Source organism: Serinus canaria, chromosome Z, assembly GCF_022539315.1.
Source record: "Serinus canaria isolate serCan28SL12 chromosome Z, serCan2020, whole genome shotgun sequence".
Classification (NCBI taxonomy): domain Eukaryota; kingdom Metazoa; phylum Chordata; class Aves; order Passeriformes; family Fringillidae; genus Serinus; species Serinus canaria.
The window spans coordinates 5,579,044-5,592,891 of record NC_066343.1 but is presented as its reverse complement, the minus strand read 5'-3'; the positions used below and the strand labels follow the sequence as shown (position 1 = coordinate 5,592,891).

The 13,848-nt window shown below is 38.7% G+C and overlaps 1 protein-coding gene across 3 annotated transcripts in view; it reads left to right on the top strand.

The window, feature by feature from the left end:
* The window catches only part of SMC5 (structural maintenance of chromosomes 5), a 41,242-nt gene that overhangs the window by 16,992 nt on the left and 10,402 nt on the right, over positions 1-13,848 (top strand). For 2 of the 3 annotated variants that reach the window (XM_050986850.1, XM_050986852.1), the window contains exons 10-17: positions 634-788; positions 3,278-3,391; positions 4,408-4,502; positions 4,733-4,865; positions 5,746-5,919; positions 6,048-6,217; positions 10,791-10,914; positions 12,076-12,198. In XM_050986850.1, the coding sequence (XP_050842807.1) occupies positions 634-788; positions 3,278-3,391; positions 4,408-4,502; positions 4,733-4,865; positions 5,746-5,919; positions 6,048-6,217; positions 10,791-10,914; positions 12,076-12,198 (1,088 nt within the window). The remainder of the gene's footprint in view (positions 1-633; positions 789-3,277; positions 3,392-4,407; positions 4,503-4,732; positions 4,866-5,745; positions 5,920-6,047; positions 6,218-10,790; positions 10,915-12,075; positions 12,199-13,848) is intronic. The other variant, XM_050986851.1, reaches the window with a different exon arrangement.

The window sequence follows — 13,848 nt, the reverse complement described above, 5'->3', positions numbered from 1 at the left end:
CTAAGAAATGAAATTAAATTTAAAAACTGAAGCTTGACAGGTAGTGAGGGTGTTGTATGCATATTCCTCAGTGAATGTTGCTCATTTGCTCATACCTGTCTGGCAATCCAAGAAGCATAGAATCCAAGAAGAAACTGAGGTAGGGAGTCCAGGTGACCTGAGGAAGCAGACTATATTTTATCTTGAACAGCACAAAATTCTCAGGTTTTGATCTCTTTCTCTTCTGAATAGCAGATGCTTTAATACACAGTCTCTTTTCACACAGAATGAAGTAACGCAGGTTACTTCACATTACTAGTCCTGCTGTCTCTTTCCTCTGGGAATGTTTTTGTTTTTGAGTTCAAAGTCTTGAAAAAACATACTTTCAGGACAAAATTCCTGTATTTTTACCGTGCTTCCCATATTTTGTTATTCTTTGGATAAGTTTTTAATTTTATTTTAGATTTTCAGCTTTTATAGTTTTTAAGATTTCTTCAGAAGTAGCAGCATCTCAATTCTGGAAAGAGAAACTTAGTTCTTACCATTTACTAACAACCTTAGTTTTGGAGGAGTGTAGTCACTAGATACCAGAAAATGCTGGTTATAGTGTGTACTTGCTGTGGACTCTGTTTAAGAAAATACCTTAAATTGCAGGAATAATTGATCGCCTTGGACAACTTAATAATATAATGCATATGAAGGAAGAGAACCTTAAAATGAGATTCCGAGACACGCACTCTGCTCTTATGTGGCTAAGAAACAACAAAGACAAGTTTAAAAAACAAACTTGTGAACCCATGATGCTTGAAGTAAGAAGATTTACTTGCATACCACTCTGTTATGGTTAGATTGTATATGTATTGCAAGGCTTCGAGAATGATTGGAAAACTTCTGACACATCTTGGAATGTACTGCCAAGTGCATGCAGGATATTCCTAATTAGAATTCCATAGGCAATGTAGTAATTGAGTAAGGTGAGATGGCTCCTTTCCTCCACAAGAAGATGCCTGTTACAGGCTTCCTCTGTGGTGCAACCAGTTATTATCCAGTCTTACTACTTAAGTAGTTCTTAGTTGCTGCTTAAGTGGTAGTTGGCAATTGAGTATCTCCCCTTACAGCACAGCCTGGTCAGCTGTGGTTACTTCCTCTGTGATCTCTGAGTGGTTTTTTTGTTTGCTCTGCCCAGCCATCTAGTGACACAGAAATCAGTTGCTAGTTTTGTTTTGTGTTTTGGTTTGGCTTGATAGCTGCTGTATGATCTAGACATAGCAGGGCTAAATTTTCAAACAGGATATTACTTTTTTAGTGCATTGTACCTCTTGAAATATATGCTCCATATAATGTGAAGAGGATGATCTCCAGTTGCACTTCTTTTCAGAAATACGAACTTACTAATTTAAATTATAGCAATATATTATTAAGTATATTAGAATATTTATATACAAATTCTTACACTTCGTACATCTACTAGGACTGTTCAAAATTACTTTTGGTAGAATAGAATCCCAGGTATTTCTTGTTATAGCCAGAACTTTAAATTCTCCCTGAAAGACCACATGAAGATAATTCTATAAATGCTTCAATAAGAATATCTTTACTTTTACTTATGGCCTCATTAACCTCTGTGACATCAATTGATGTGTGGATTTGTTTTCTCTGTGTTGAGGTGTAACCCCAACCATCAGTCAAGCCCCAGGCAGCTACTCACTCACTGCCCCATGTGCAGAATTGGGAAGAGAATTAGAAGAGTAAAAGCTTAGACAGCTCATGGTGTGAGATAAAGACAATTTAATAGGAAAGCAAAAGCCGTGCGCATGAGGAAAGCAAAACAAGGAATTAAGTCACCATTTCCATGGATGGACAGTTGTTCTGCCTATGTGGCAGTGATTTGGTGTCTTGGTTTTGGCCAAGGACAGGGTTAAATTTTGGTGATGCTTAAGAGGATATGTTGCTGAGAGGGTGTGGCCAGACCCTAATTTGTTCCATATAACTGCACCTCTTTGCAGGGTGAGTGAGGGAAAGGGACTCTTGCTTTTGAGAGTGGCATCCGTTTCAGGTTGGGAGAAGTCACAGTGGGCACTTGTTCAGAGTCTAAATTGTTAGTCTTACCCCTTTTATTATTAAAATTGCTCCAGTTACTGGTCACTCTCTTATCTTATTGCTCTTTCCAGTAAATTACTCTTACGTTAACCCATGATTTTTACCTTTTTTGCCTCCAGTTTTCAACTCCATCCTGCTGGAGCAGGAGGCAGGGAGGGGACATTGGGGAGCAAGCAGTGGCATGGTTTTAGCATGGTTTTAGGCCTTCTAAATTGAAGAACACCATTCCTTAAACTATGACTTTTGAGAAGCCATCACTCCAAGTGTACCCCCTTCCTTCTCCTTTCTCTCACATTCTGTACTGAGAATGGTGACCCCTTTGGTCAGTTTGGGTCACCTGATGTGGCTCTGTTTCTTCCCAGTCTCCATGCATCCCTACCCTAGCACTGTGGCAGCACAAAGAGTAGAAGAGGCCTGGGCTTTGTGTAACCTGTGCTCAGAAATAAAAACCCTGTCTGTATAATGAACCCTCTGTTCAGCACAATCCCAAAACACAGCCCCATACTGGCAACTGTGGAGAAAATTACCCTACCTCAGCCCAAACCAGTACACTTTGGTATCATGTAAATTAGTCTCGTGCACTTACAAAGTTCAGCTTTCAAATTGCTGTTAACTGTACCCAGCCTTTAGCCAATTTGAGATTATTAAATTGTGTAGTTCTGTGTAATTTTGCCTTTGTGTTTCATGGATAGTGATGTAATATTTAATTACTAGTGAAAGTTAACTGAAAAACACAAACATTAACATTTCATTCAGATTTTGAAAGCTTCATCCTTTTTAAGTATGTGGGGCTTTTTTCTTAGGAATTCAAATGCACTTCAACTTAAGGAGTGTGGTGTTTTCTGTTGCTAATTGAATAACCCTTTCTGGTGCCATTAGACATAAGATGGGGGGGGTGGTTTCAATTGTAAGGTCAGGATGGAGCAGGAGAGGTGGTATGGTGAGACATGGTGATAACTCCAGGAGTGCTGAAAAAGGATATGGATGGCTAAAAATTAAGCACAGTGATCTGTGACTTACCATAGATGTCCTCCCAAGAGAATTGGTTGCAAAAAAGGCAAACAAATATATTTTTAAAGACATAGTTCTTGTTTCCATTAAATATACGTGTGGATATCATCTTGATTATTAGAAGTGTTTTTTGGGGGTGTTAAGTTGAATTGTATTAAATCACTTGCTCATTACCTTTCTTTATTAGATCAATATGAAAGACAGTAGACATGCAAAGTATGTTGAAAATCACATTTCATCCAATGACATGAGGGCTTTCGTTTTTGAGTGTCAAGAAGATATGGAGACATTTCTGGTGGAGGCAAGTTGGCACCAATTTCAAAACTTTATTAAGTACTGAATTAGATACCCTGAACTTGGGAGTCTACCGAGTAAATCTGTATGGTAGTGATAGATATAGATATCATAACAAGTAGATAATGTGAAGTGTTCAAAGATTTTTTTCAGAATTAAGGTTTCCTTAAACCTTAGACTAACTGGATGCATGTAGGAATGTTAGAAGATGTGGTTTTCTTAGATTGTCTTCCTCCTTTCTTCCATCCTTTAGGCAATAATCACGTAAGTAGAAAATACTGTGTACAAGAAAATGGCTAGAGCATAAATCTACAAATTTAGTAGCAAAATTTTCCACTGCCCTTTGAATAAAGAGGCAGGAAGCATCTTTTGTGACATGCAGTGGTCTAAGCAGCAAATTAAGCTTGTTTTTTTCATAATTCTGCTGTCTCCTGAATCAGTGAGAAGATTGTTTCTTTTGAAAGTCAGGCAGATGATGCAAGAGGAAAAAAACAGAAGATATGGTATTAAACTGTCACAATGTTTCCCAACTACTGCAACGGTGTATTTAGTGACAAACTGTCCTGCAATTTTTGAAGACTCTTCCATTCTTCATATAACCACTTTTTTATACCTGCACAGTAGTGGTACTGTTCAGGCATAAAAACCTGAAGCCCCCTGAAGCTTATAAGCCCTCTGAAGTTCTGGGAGCTTATCTTGCTTGTGTGGTTGTGGAACTCGGTCCAAGGCTGCTTTAACCAGCTCAACTGATCTTCACTTATATGATTAGCTCTTTAGACTGAACACTTGGCTCTGGGTTTCTTTGATTATTTTTATTTTCTCTAGCATATAGTGTTTTCAGAGACATTAATAGAGTTTGCTTTTGGAGAACTTGGTTATTTCTGAGCCAGAGTGAATTTTTAAGTTCTTCCAGAGGTCATAAGTTGAAAATAATTCTGACTCTGAATCAGTAATTAATATTTTATTTGCACATTGTGTATTTTTCTGGTCTTTACCAAATAATCTAATATAATCTTAATATAGGTGCGTGATCATCAGAAACTAAGAGTGAATGCTGTATGTGCGCCTGCTGAATCATGTGCTGAAAATTTACCTTCAAGACCTATTGAAGAATTACAGTATGTATCTGATTGTGTTTGGAAATTGTTTTAATGTTTAAATAGTTTTTTATTTATTAGTTTAAAATGCAGGTTTGTTTTGTGGCTGTATATTAGAATTTTTTATGCAAATCAAATTATCATCTGTTTAGTTCTGGGTTAGTGGGACTTCTTTCTGACCCTTCAGTAACTTCAGCTTGCTTATCTGCTGGATTTGATTTGTGATGCTTGCTTTTTTATCTCTTCTTCAGCCGATATGGATTTTATTCATATTTACGAGAGTTATTTGATGCTCCTTCTCCCGTGATGAATTACCTGTGTAACCAGTACCGTGTTCATGATGTTCCTGTGGGAACACAGAAGACCAGAGACATGATTGAAAGGGTAAAGTATCTGAAGAAGCATAAATGCACCTGTGGTGTGGAGTTTTATTTTGGAAGTTGTTTGGCAAGTAAATATGGAGAATGCAAAAAATTGCTTTGGCAATTTTATTTACCCTTTTATTTGCCTTGTAGAAGTGGGAACACTTCATTATGGGCTAACATATTACAAGACATTTTAACAAATTCAAACAGCCTAATTATTCACTAAATGTAGTTGACAGAATAGCTGATGCTGCGTATATAAACTGAACAACGTTTTTAGTCAAATGTAACTTACCCTGTGGAGGCTTTTTGCTGTTTCTGGTTTAGTGGACAGTTTTTTCCCTTTACGTATCTTGAGTTATGGTAAATCTTTGGTTATTTATACTATCCTTTTTAATATGAAGCTTTTAAAACAAGCAGCTCTGGTATTTTTATACCTTCTTTTTTCCTACAGATGCATTTGCTTGACTAATACATTACAGCTCACTTTATGGTTTCATCTATTTATTCTTTAGTACTTTGTGGCTTTGTTACCCAGGATACAGGTGCAACATGTTACATACCTGAAGTAAATACAATCCTTGTTCACTATGCAGTACCAATCCTAACAAATTTTTTTTGGTGTCTGTAATTTCTTGACAGTCAGACTTGTTTAATTAGTTATGGTAATATACTCCAACAGTATCTCAACAGTTTTTTGCTTACCAGTCTGAATTACAACTGTAATGCTGCATTAAACTTAGCATCCTTCTGCAAAGGTTGTTAATAAGTAGGACCTGCATAAGCTGAAGTTTTTTTTACTGTGTTTATCAATCTTTTTTTTTCAACTTTTTCCTTGTTCTGAAAAGTAATGCCTTAAGTAATGCTTTTGTCAGATTAATATTTTCTGTATTTCTTAGATCATACAGGAAACCAATCTGAAGCACATTTATACAGCGGAAGAAAGATATATTATTAAAGTATCTTCTTACACAAAACAAACCATCTCTAGTAATACTTGCTTGAGGGAGGCACAGTATCTCACTAGTTCAGTGGATACAGAGGAAATAGGACACTTGGAAAACCAGCGACAGGTACCATGTATTTCTCTAACTGTGTATGTTGTGAACTTTTAGCCGTTTTATCATGCATTAAGCAGAGCCTGCATATGTTAGTATGGCATGCAGTAAGAATGCTAGTGGTGCGTGTTCTTTTGTTTCAGGACATCAGTAATACTTTAAAGTCATTGGATGCACGTTTGACTGCACTGTTCGAGAGACAGAAACTGCTGGATCACAAGGACAATAAACTCAGGCAAGAGAAGAAGGCGCTTTTAGAGAGAGGAAACCGGAGGAGGCAGTTGGAATCGAAAATTGGTGTGAAGTATGATAGGTAGGAAACAAGCTATGTGATCTATGAAAAAAATCTATAATATCTATGTTACCATTTTAAAAGCGGAGATATTTTTCTCTTACTGCAGCATGCTTTTACCCTTAAAAAGTAACCAGTATTTGAGCATTAAATACAGGTGATAATCAAGACAAGGAAGGTGTTTAGAAATTATGACAGTATCTGAGACAACATATAGCAATATTACAGATGATTTTCTGTAGTAAAATCATAGGATTCCAGTTGAATATCACTGCATGTATTTACTCAAATATTAGATTAGTGTTCTAACTTTGTAGCACATATCTAGATAATGCCATAATATGCATAAATGGTACTAAGCAAGCATGTCAGGGATTGAGTAAGGCCCCAGTTGTCCGTAGTATCATTCATTACATATCTTTTGCTTTTGCCTCTGCAATTAGTTTTTCTGTTACCGTTTGTCATGAGGCAGAGTCAGGGCATGTTTCAACAGGTATTTAATTTAAGCACACACTCCCAGTAGGCAGTGTAGACAACATTAACATCCAGTCTGGACCTTTCTTGTTTTAACCTAGGAACACTGTCTTCAATTCTGCTGTGTACCTCATAAGAGAACTTTGTTCCATTCTGTCAGTGGTTTCTGTTGTGGAAAGATATAGGGCTGTTATTAGTCTCTTGACCATGAACAAACAGAGCACCCTCATCCTGCGCAGTAGAGTGTGTGCTGTAATCCCTGGCCATCTTGATTGCTCTCTGAGTTCGTACCAAGTTGTTGAGGTTTGGCACAGTGGTCCAAACGGTGTGCAGTGCTGAACAGAGAGGAAAAATCACTTATCTTGCCTGTGCTTCTACTCATACAACCTGGTTTGCTGCCAGGGTGCACTGCTTGCTTATACACAGCTCATTGTCCACAAGTGCTTCAGGTTCTTTGTAGAGCTTTGCTGCAGCCAGTGTGTCCTGAGCCTGTATTACTGCCAGACCCACTGTCTTTGCAGGACAGGACTCTGCATCTGTGTTTGTTGAATCTCACAAATCTTCTGACAACCGCTTCCCCAGCTTCAGTAGACCTCTGAACTGCAGGCCTATTGCTCCCTCCCAGTTCAGTGTCTAAAAACCTAACAACAGGGCCCTCTCTTTGCTCTTCCATGTCAGTGGCAGGAGTCCTAAACAGGACAGGATCCAGAACATAATCTTTGCTACTGACTTCTGGGCAAGATTAAACAAACCAAGAGTCACCACATTTTTTTACCTATTTACTCTTTAATTAATCCAGACTGTGGTCTTGAAATTCAGATGTATGAATGGTGTGGGACACAGCACTCAAAAAATTAGAAATTAGTCTGAGATCCAGCAAATTAGAGAAATTAGTCTGGATCCAGCCGACTGAGAGAAAGATAAAGCTGATGCAGGTTAATGGTCCTGCATGTATCCAGTAGTGAGGCTAAGCCTGACTACCCACTAGACACACAGAGAACACATCTCAACAGCATATGTGCATGTAGTTACACATTGCACAGTGGTCATACAGAGCAACTGGACAGATGCAGCACTGGTGGTTGCCTCATGTTTGTACTTTATCTGAGCAGCATGGGATTACACTGGTGCATTGTCTGTGCATATCTATGGGCAGTGTGGATCCCATTGGCAGCTGGTTCCAGACACTCTGAATCTGCACAGTCACTACCCCTAGACCTCAGTCCTCCTGAATTTGCTTGTACCTGGAAGTGCAAACCCCTGAGGCAGTAGCCCTGCTTCTGTTGGCCTGTACAGACTGCCTCCCTCACCCATGTGTGCCTGCATGCTGAACTGGCTATGACTCTCTAGTTTCTAGTATCTCATTCTGTGGTCCTTGTCTCAGAGATACAGAGATAATATATATGTACAGAGGTAGCCATCACTTCCCCCAGTCTGCACCTCATAGCCAATACTCCTGTATTCTTACCCGCAAGTACATACACATGGCAGTAGTCTGTGTCAGCCCGACTGATCCCTCCAGTAGCCATTTCTTCCTGTGGTGTCATTCTGGCTCCTGGGCCACTTGTCTAGTGTGCCTTGGTCTTTATTAGGGATCAAACACTCTCTTGCACACCTGTTCTATGGTGCTGGCAGCATGGACAATCACATCATCCCATAGTAGACTCACTCTGGCCCCTCCAGCCAGTGCAGCCATCACAGGCAAGCAGGCTTCTTCCTCTGACTTTGGAAGTCTAAGTTGCTTGAACTTTGACTTCCAAACATGTGAGTGCTGAGTAGAAAGTAAGAAAAGAGGAAGGAAGGAATGGAGTTGAGTAAAAAGAGAATGTGCCAATTGGACATGGCTGGACATGGGTAGCAACCAGCCCACTATTTATATCTAAGTGTCCCTCTTATCCTCATATTCTTCTGTTTTCCTATACATGTTATTCTCCAAGTTACCTCGTTCCTCCCTTTCCTCACATTTGTTCGCACTCTTGAATATGTAATATTAAGAGTCCTGTGCTTTTCTGCTGGATCCCATAATGTCTATTCTAGAACACAATGTCCAGCACTGTGTTCTACAGGAGGTGCCAAGGACTGGGCTGGGGGCTGAACAGCTTGGGAGGAGTCTCAGTAACAGCAGCTGATAGCGGCTTTTTGACTGCAGAGGTTAAAGCCCCTTACAGACTGAGGTTTCTTTTGACACTGAATTGATGACTAGTGAAGCTGGAGGACTTGGACTTTAGGAACAAAGAGCAATCTTCACTGAGATACCAGCAAAATTGTCAGAAACAAGACCTCTCATATTATATAATTACATATTTATTTAGATATCTTCTATATCATAAGTAGGAACACAGTTTTGTCTCCTTTATGTAATTTTTACACTCTGCTGCTTCAAAAAGATATCCATATGTTCATGAGCTTCAGTGAGCAATTGGCAACCCTGCTGAACCTTCACTGGCCAGCAGTGAGGCTGCTCAGTCACAGTGGGAAATTTGGGTCACTCAGAGTATTCCTCAAATACACTGAGGCATGTTTGGTACATTCACAGTACTGCTAATGCAGACAGAAATGCCCACTAAAACATGAAAGAGCCATGAAACCACAGGGTTTCCAGGTGAGCTGCAGTCAGCAGAGAATAACTGGCTTGTTAAAGAGGAAGGAAGTGCCTAAAGAGGAAGGAACATGAAGCTCTCCTGTCTCTTTGTCAGGAGAGCTTTCACCAAAGGTTGTGCCACCACTTAAATTAGGGTAGGGAACTGCTGTTCAGTCTTGCAGATGGAGTCACAGAGAGGCATGTGTTCACTCATTTTCTTGAAGCCCAGTGTGGTAGCCCTGTAATCTTACTTGACAATAGTATTTTCAGATACTACTTTCGCATTTCAGAGCCTGAAGTTCCATGAAAGCTGCTGGATTTTTTTTTATTTCAGTTACTTTTTTGGTTTATAACATGACATGTAGGTGTGATCTTAGGGACATAGTTTAGTAAAGGATCTGGCCATGTTAGGTTAGTGGTTGGACTCAATGATCTTAAGGTCTTTTCCAAGCCAATCAATTCTGTGATTCAATTATAGTGCAAGATGGCAACCCCCCTCAGTCCAAAGAGTGCTTTGGGTTTGACTAGGTTGTTTGGTTTCACACCTGGACACTGGTACTGAGACTGTCCTGGGACAGTGTCCCTTTCTCTGAGTCCTGAATTTGCATTCCTGTCTGCTCCCATGGCCCTGTGCTCCTCTGGGCTTGTGGAGATGAGCGTTTCATGGACTCATAGCTCATGTGGTAGCCTAGGTGTAGCCAAGATGCCAGGTATTATTTGGACTTCTGGCAGCTGCTGCTGTCTCTTTAATATGTGTAGAAATGAACTTCAATCAGGTACCCTAACAGAAAGCTAAAATTGACGTAAGTAGCAGCTGCTTGATCTCAGTCACCTCATTGTTTTACAGTTGGGTTCACAAGGTATGGCATGCCCTTCGTAAATGCTTGATGACTCTCCATGATCACCACCTCCATTATGCCTCTAGAATTGCTTCCTGAAAGGGCTAGTTTTACAATTTTCCCAGGGAGCAAAGTGAGAATGACCAGTTTGTAGTTTCCTGTATCATCCTCTTGGCCTGTTTAGCAGTTTTGACGAACCTCCAAATGGTTTGCAGTTCACTAAATGTCATGGTTCCTCTTCCATGTTCTGAAGATCTAGAACACGTGAAAACTCTTATTTTTCTTCACTGAGATGAGGATACAATTATTTTTTGGCTAGACTATGTAACAAGAATCAAGCAAACTTCCTGAACTCACCGGTGTTGTATTGTTAAAAAGAGGTATCAGAAGAAGAAAAGTTCATTCCTTATACTTACACTTTTTCTCTCTTTTGAAATTTACAGAAGTAAAGGACTATGCTTGCACAATGATGCTGTTAGTAGCCAAAAGGGGAGTTTCTTTAATTGCTACTTTTTTGTCTGTTGTATTTCTTTGGTTTAAAGTGCACAGGCTGGGAATGCTTCGAATGTGTTTGGAGTGTTTATGATTACAAATTCCTGTTCTTGCTTACTGTTGGTTTGTCATCAAGTGTAAGAATGTTTGTGGTTTTAGTATGATTTATTTTTAATCACAATGAATCAAATATTGATTCCTCCCATAGTTTAAGACAGCTGGAACAAGATGCTATTGACCTAGAGAAGGAATTTCAGCTGGCAAATGTAAAGATCAAAGAAATAAATAAACAGAAAGCAGAACTTGTTACTGAATTGATGCATCTCATTAAGGTATGTATTTTTAACTTTGTATGTGTTCCACTTTTGTGAAGAGTCCAGTTCTTGTAATTTAAGTAGGAGGCATGCAGCATTTGTTACTGTTTTCAAGCTAGCTTTCTTAATTATTGAATAATCTTAACTTTTCAATTTTTCATCCTCTTCTAATTTTTTTAAAGTCTGTATTTCTGAAATTTATTTTTAAATTGCTTAAGAGAATAGGAAACCATTTTTCTTGTGCCCAGCTTCACACTGTAGAAACTTTGTGTTAAAGTGACAAATAGTGGAGATCTTGGACCTTGGCTCACCACTGTAGTCATTTGCTAGCACCCTCAAAATTTTATCTTGTAGATCCCTAGGTCTACAGCAGAAACCTTATCCTCCCTTTCATTTATATTTATGTGCTGATCATAAAGATATGATAAGCAGTTGCTTTCAATGGCCCATAATTGTAGCTACGCTTTAGACAGTAAACAATGCATTGATGGTTTTGAAGCCTCTGGACTGTTCCTGAGGCTGACTTTTTTCGAAAAAAAACCCAAACATTTTAATGTCCATGTTGTCAAACCAGATTCTAGTGATCATTAAAATCTGTTATGTAACTTCCCAAACACAGCCTTGTTTAGTTGTCATGTGCTGTTCCAGTTAAGACATCAGATATAAGAGTTGCTGTTCATCTTGTCAGTCAACTGCAACGTCATTACAAGATGTGTATGTCTTTTGTGTTTATTTTTTTTTTACCTTTTCCATGTCTGTGAGACGTATGATGTCCACCAATATCCACCTGTTAGATTCTTCTCTCTGAGTAACAACTGAGATGGAGTAACAGTGAAGAGCCTTAGCTCTTCTTATATTTCACATGATAGTATAAAGTGAGAAGGGAAAGAGAATGGGGCAAGGGAGGGTTGAAAGTAGGAGTCTGTATATATCTACGTATGTGTATTTATATATATTTGGTGGAAATTATATATGTATCTGTAGATACTTAAAAGTACACGTGGACTATACCTCTTTAAGAACTTGGGTCACCACTTTTAATTAAATTTGACAGCAGTATTGATGACCTGAGCACAGTGTGAGTATGCTATGACTAAAAGGACGGGTAGTTTCTAAAGTAGTGATTATGTCGGTTTTGAGTCTGGTGAAAGAAAACCTGCTTTGTTTTCCTGTGTGTAGAGGATCATACCATTAAAAGTCGCCAAAGCAGATTTGGCTTGTCAGATGACCAGGGTGACTGCTGAGAAGAACAGACTACAATCAGAGTACAAAGCAGGAACTGTACAGCTAAGAGCTACACAGGTAACAATATTTATGAATGTTGGGCTATCTACTATGAAAATGTCTCACTGGTAAGCCTTTATGCTGTTGAAAAGGATGCTTCCGTGTCTTTGTTTAGAGGTGGCTGTTAGTACTGCTAAATATTTAGCCTTGATTTCTGTAGTTTGACTTCAGCCTCTTCATTTAAAGCAGAATAGTAGCTTTGCCATCCTCAGTTAAGACAGTTAAGCTGCTGTGAAAATTTGCCACTTAGTCATCTTATCCTGGATCTTTTTATTGCAATAAGAAATGTGTAAAAAGGCCAGGTGTTACTCAAAGGATTACTTCTGAGTCTGTCCATAAGCAAGTAGCTCCAACCCACATGGGAAATACAAGCTCAAGATGACCCAGAAAATGCAGTGCCAAAGCAGAGCTATTTTACCTTTCTTTCATAGCTCATTTCTTCGTACTGTAATTAAGTGTGTTTCTTGGACGACAGAAGAGAGACTGGATGATTCTTCTCTTGCTAGGTCTTATTAGGAAGCTATGCTCAGTTCAGGTGAAAAGTCAGAGGAGTTAGTTACACAGCAAGTACATATTTCTAATGTGTAGCAGAGGATGCTGTCATTGCTTGTGGATTGCTGCAAAGGTCAATTTTTGTATTTTTGTAGTAGTACAATCTTTCTGTGCACTGGGGAATGAACTGTCAAAGTAAAGGGCAGTAAGTTGGGATTTCTCTTGGTCTTTCAAGAGTTCCATCAACTTGATTGTAAAGATGAAAGTAGAAATTGGAAAGCAGCTTGAAAGGTAGTAGATAGTTATTTTGCGTGGACGGGTACTTGCAAAAAGAACGGTCTTAACATGTAGTTAGAAAATCACTTGAGTTACAGTTACCATCATTTGCAGGAAAATTAGGCAGAGGAGAAGTTTTTAAGAGGAGCAGAAAGTAACTTGAAGAGTTAAAGAGATGAAGTCCAGCATGTTACTTAAAAAACCACTGTTGCATAAGTTCTTGCCTATGATGCATCCTTTACTCAGTTTATCAAAGTTCAGTGAAAATCATTTAATTGCTGGAGCTCAGTAAGGAGTAAGAAAGTATAACAAAGCCATGAACCTCATGTCAGTTATGCGTATTGTCACTGGGAAATTCATGTACTCTGCACACATCACCACCATTTAGGGAGAAGCTTGGGCTGGTACATAGTTAGATATCTGGTCAGGTCGGTAGACAGGATTGGTGATTAGGAACATTCTGATAATTCTTAAAAATTGCCTCCTTCCTAGTAAATGGTGTGTATGTGTTAAGTGGAGTCCTATTCAGGCCCCCTCAGGAAACTAATAGGAACATTAACATTGCCACATACTTCCTAATATATAGAAGAAATAAAGAATCAAAGCTTATGTCAAATTTATATTTGTCTAAATTTCATTTTGCATGTGGGCGTTGACACTAAACTGGCAAAGTTGAGTGAAAATTGAAAACTGACTTGTTGAACTGTCAGTGCATTTATTCTAGTACATGCTTGATAGTAACATCAAATATCTATTGCTTTCTATTTTTTCTGTAACACACTGAAGTGTCTTCTGCCAACTATATATTTTCCTCTTCACTGACCATAGCTTGGATAAGGCATATTCAATCTGGTGAATATTGAATCTGTTTCAGATTTTAAGTACCTACAGATCAACTTG